Raw genomic sequence first — 4,639 nt, forward strand, 5'->3', positions numbered from 1 at the left:
AGTGGCTTGGAGCTGCGGAAGGCAAGACCCACGGGGAGCGGGACTCTGCGCCCCCACCTCATGGGAGCCGAACCATGCCGAGACACCTGCACGGCTGCCACTTTTACCCTTTAGGGCGGCAATTGCGGTCACCAATTGATCGGCTACCGCAGGCGTAAACACACATCCACTTAAGGTTTCAAAAGAACACTTTATTGATGCAAAATATGACGAGGACACATACGGTTGCATTTTGTCGGAATCCCTCAAGCATCCGGCAAGACAATCTACCCCCCCACCTCCTTCTCCGCGGTGGCTTCAAACCCCTCTCACTGCATGGCCACCCTTCGTCCAAGTGCTCACGTTCTGGTGATGCAAATCGCGAGTCAACCGGGAACTCTCACTTTTCTCAGGGCCACAAAAACACGCTGCGAATGTTCATCGCGGCCTTCGACTATGATCGCCGCTCGCTCTCCCCACCCCCCTGGGGACCCACGTGCCAGCGCCGCTACTCCAGCACCACGAGGCCCCCCGCGGCCTCCAGTGCGGCCTTGAGCTGGTTGGCCTCTTCCTTGGGGACGTTGGCCTTGATCTCCTGCGGCAGCGATTCCACCAGCTTCTTGGCCTAAAGCACAACGTTCAGCAACGATGTGCACGGTGTGGTAAGCCGACGGCAATATATTTTTTTCTTGGGCCAAGTAAATATCTGGCCAAATTTTGTGCCGTTAAGACCCTCCACCACCCGACACAGCCAAACAAATTAAATTGTCACGCGGTGTACGAGCATTTAAGGTGCCAATTGTTTCAGCTCACTCACACGGCGAGGTGAAGAACAATTCTTACAACTAAAACAGGAAAGCCTGAGCGAGTCTCAACACAATTACAGGGAGATCCTGCATTTGGATGTTTGACCAGCTCTTTGAGATTCGATGAGACACGTGGCTTGTGGAAGGAAACTGGGGAACCCCGCAGAAAACCCACCAAATAATGAGGGGACAAGACTCAATGATTAACAACAGATTTAACAGACAGATATTTTTCTGCACCGCCATCTCCTGGTCACCTCACCATCCCAGCCTGCAAGATACGGCATTCCCAGGTAGTCTCCCATTCTAGTATTATACTAACCAGGTTCAGCTCTGCTTAGCTTCTGAGATCCAATGAGACGAGTGGGGCTTGAGGGTGATTCGTGTGTTTTTGATTGAGTGTGATGTTCACTATCTCATCAACTCTTGCCTTTGTGTGCGTGTGTTGGTTCGTTGCAGTTGTGGGTGTTAGTGGTGGGAGTATGGGGAGCGGTAGTGTAGCGGTTAGCGTGCTGCACAATGAACCTGGTGATCCGGTTTCGATTCCTGCTCACAGCCAACACCAGTCATGATTATCTGTAGCTGGTCCTAGATCTCCCCTAGCTCGACTCGGCCTCAAATAAGTACCTGGTGCAGTGTGTAAACAATACCACTAGCGAGACAAAGGCAGCCGGATGTGGTGCTGGCCACCCATCCCCTCGTTTACCGTGCCGGCCTTCATAGGTGCTCGCTAACGGCAATTGCTCCTACAGTTTGTTACAGGCTATAGGGTGATCTTTGTCTTTGATGTTCACTACATTAATTCCCAATGTACAAGTTATCGATTTTAACTTTTGTTTATGTGTCATTACGCGTTGTTACGTGCTTGCTGTGCCAGTGTACACACGTGTGTTTTGAAGGTCTGCATCACCTGACCTTCTGGACACCCTGGCAAATGAGACGTTCCTTCTGAGGTTAAATCCAGATGAATACTTGAAGAGATAAGGAGATTTGGCTGTCGGCGTGTGATTGTTATTGCTCACTGCGGCACGCTGTGCGGCCGGGCAAAGCGCTCACCTGCACGAGGTTGAGCCCGGGTATGCAGGCCTTCACCTCCTTGATGAGCTTCACCTTGTCGGAGCCACGCACCTCCGTGAGGCGAACCACGAAGTGAGTCTTCTCCTTCTTGACCGGAGCGTCCTCCTCCTGAACGGCATGCACAGGAGGGGCGAGCAGTGAGGAGCGGGTGGTGAGGAACGGACGGGGAGGAGGAACGAGCAGTGAGGAGTAAGTGGTGAGGAGCAAGCGATAAGGAGAAGCGAGCGGGTGAGGGGCTAGCGATGAGCAATCAAGGGTGAGGAGGAATCAGCGGCGAGGAGAAGCCAGCGGTCAGAAGCGAGTGTTGAGAAGCGCGCAGTGAGGAGCGAGCAGCGAGGAATGGGCGGTGAGGAGTGAATGGTGAGGAGGAACGAGTGGTTGCATGCGAGCGGCGAGCAGGTGTGAGCTTGTGCACGTGTGGAGCTGCAGGCAGGCCGAGCGGGCAGCGTGCAATGAGAAGTCACGGGAGATGTCGCCACTCACCGCCTCGGCAGGCGCCGCGGCTGAGGTGGCAGCAGCCATCGGCATAAACCCCACGTCCTGGATGTCCAGAGTTTTCTGCGAGGGCACGACAAGCGACGCGTGAATGCGCGGACATCATCTCAAGGCGCGGACGCCATCATCTCAAGGCGGCAGTGGAGGGCGCGGCGTACCTTGAGCAGCTTGTTCAGGTCCGCCACCTCAAGGAGGCTGAGGCTCGTGATGTCGCTCACGAGCTGCTGGACCTTGGGCGAGAATTTGTGAGGGTCCGCGTCCAGGGGCGGCGCCGCGAGCGCGTCCGCGGGTCGCAGAGACGAGGTGCCCAGGCAGCGCAGGGCGCAGGGAACCCCTCCCTGCCTGCGGAAACAGCACGTCTTTAACCATGGCCCAGTGTCTGTGTCTCACTCCGGCCCAGTCTTTTACCATGGCCCAGTGTCTGTGTCTAACCCCAGTCCAGCCTCTCGCCATGGCCCAGTGTCTGTGTCTCACCCCGGCCCAGTGTCTCACCCCGGCCCAGTGTCTCACCCCGGCCCAGTGTCTGGGTCTCACCCCGGCCCAGTGTCTCACCCCGGCCCAGTGGCTGTGTCTAACCCCGGCCCAGTGTCTCGCCATGGCCCAGTGTCTGTGTCTAACCCCGGCCCAGTCTCTCGCCATGGCCCAGTGTCTGTGTCTAATCCCGGCCCAGTCTCTAGCCATGGCCCAGTGTCTGTGTCTAACCCCAGCCCAGTGTCTCGCCATGGCCCAGTGTCTGTGTCTAACCCCAGCCCAGTCTCTCGCCATGGCCTGTGTCTGTGTCTAACCCCGGCCCAGTCTCTCGCCATGGCCCAGTGTCTGTGTCTAACCCCGGCCCAGTGTCTCACCCCGGCCCAGTGTCTGTGTCTAACCCTGGCCCAGTCTCTAGCCATGGCCCAGTGTCTGTGTCTAACCCCGGCCCAGTGTCTCGCCATGGCCCAGTGTCTGTGTCTAGCCCCAGCCCAGTCTCTCGCCATGGCCCAGTGTCTGTGTCTAACCCCGGCCCAGTCTCTAGCCATGGCCCAGTGTCTGTGTCTAACCCCGGCCTAGTCTCTCGCCATGGCCCAGTGTCTGTGTCTAACCCCGGCCCAGTCTCTAGCCATGGCTCAGTGTCTGTGTCTAACCCTGGCTCAGTCTCTAGCCATGGCCCAGTGTCTGTGTCTAACCCCGGCCCAGTGTCTCGCCATGGCCCAGTGTCTGTGTCTAACCCCGGCCCAGTGTCTCGCCATGGCCCAGTGTCTGTGTCTCACCCCGGCCCAGTCTCTCGCCATGGCCCAGTGTCTGTGTCTAACCCCGGCCTAGTCTCTCGCCATGGCCCAGTGTCTGTGTCTCACCCCGGCCCAGTGTCTCACCCCGGCCCAGTGTTTGTGTTTCACCCCAGCCCAGTCTCCAGCCATGGCCCAGTGTCTGTGTCTAACCCCAGCCCAGTCTCTAGCCATGGCCCAGTGTCTGTGTTTCACCCCAGCCCAGTCTCCAGCCATGGCCCAGTGTCTGTGTCTAACCCCGGCCCAGTCTCTAGCCATGGCCCAGTGTCTGTGTCTCACCCCGACCCAGTCTCTCGCCATGGCCCAGTGTCTGACCCCGGCCCAGTCTCTAGCCATGGCCCAGTGTCTGTGTCTAACCCCGGCCCAGTCTCTAGCCATGGCCCAGTGTCTGTGTCTCACCCCGACCCAGTCTCTCGCCATGGCCCAGTGTCTGTGTCTCACCCCGGCCCAGTCTCTCGCCATGGCCCAGTGTCTGTGTCTAACCCCGGCCCAGTCTCTCGCCATGGCCCAGTGTCTGTGTCTAACCCCAGCCCAGTGTCTCACCCCGGCCCAGTCTCTCGCCGCGTACCCTTCATTACCTGCTCAGCTGGCGGCACAAGCGCAGCGCCCCCAGCATCGTGCGGCGAGACCGGTGACGGAGAGAGAGAGAGGAGAGGAAGACACTGGACGGGTCCCTGGTCTTAGTCCGGCTTGGAGTACCGCGCCCGGCCTCGGCACTCTCCTCCAGCAGCACCACCACCACGAGCAGCACCACGAGCTAGACCTCCACCACCACCACCACGAGCAGCAGCACCACCACCACGAGTAGCAACAACAGCCACGCTCTCGCCTCTCTTCCTCCTCCTCCTCGCTGCTGCTGCTGCTCGGGCAACCACGCGACACGGGACGCGACCTCTGCACGCGCAGAACACGCCGCCCCCCACAAGCACCCGCGAGAAGCACCTCCACCACATCCGGGTCAAGGGGGGCGCGACTCCGTGACGTCGTCAAACAGACCCACGACCGGACGTTGCGGCCATG

At 59.1% G+C, this 4,639-nt stretch overlaps 1 protein-coding gene across 1 annotated transcript; it reads right to left on the reverse strand.

Annotated features, from left to right (window-relative positions):
• Window positions 1-176: 176 nt before the first annotated feature.
• Window positions 177-4,584, reverse strand: LOC142923493 (large ribosomal subunit protein bL12m-like). The gene is made up of 5 exons (XM_076064641.1): window positions 4,198-4,584; window positions 2,516-2,699; window positions 2,346-2,420; window positions 1,842-1,970; window positions 177-604 (listed from the first exon to the last, which is right to left on the reverse strand). Exons 1-5 carry the CDS (start codon window positions 4,233-4,235, stop codon window positions 488-490), a joined length of 543 nt encoding a protein of 180 aa, XP_075920756.1. The 5' UTR covers window positions 4,236-4,584; the 3' UTR covers window positions 177-487.
• Between the last annotated feature and the right edge of the window lie 55 nt (window positions 4,585-4,639).

This window comes from Petromyzon marinus, unplaced genomic scaffold, assembly GCF_048934315.1.
Source record: "Petromyzon marinus isolate PM22_M1 ecotype Great Lakes invasive population unplaced genomic scaffold, UKy_Petmar_22M1.pri1.0 PM_Scaffold_57, whole genome shotgun sequence".
Lineage (NCBI taxonomy): Eukaryota > Metazoa > Chordata > Hyperoartia > Petromyzontiformes > Petromyzontidae > Petromyzon > Petromyzon marinus.

Coding starts and splice junctions, on each gene's coding strand:
- LOC142923493 (XM_076064641.1), bottom strand. CDS start 4,235: ATGCTGGGGGCGCTGCGCTTGTGCCGCCAGCTGAGCAG. Junction 2,700..4,197: donor TTGTGCCGCCAGCTGAGCAG/GTAATGAAGGGT, acceptor CTGTTTCCGCAG/GCAGGGAGGGGTTCCCTGCG. Junction 1,971..2,345: donor CCGCGGCGCCTGCCGAGGCG/GTGAGTGGCGAC, acceptor CATGCCGTTCAG/GAGGAGGACGCTCCGGTCAA.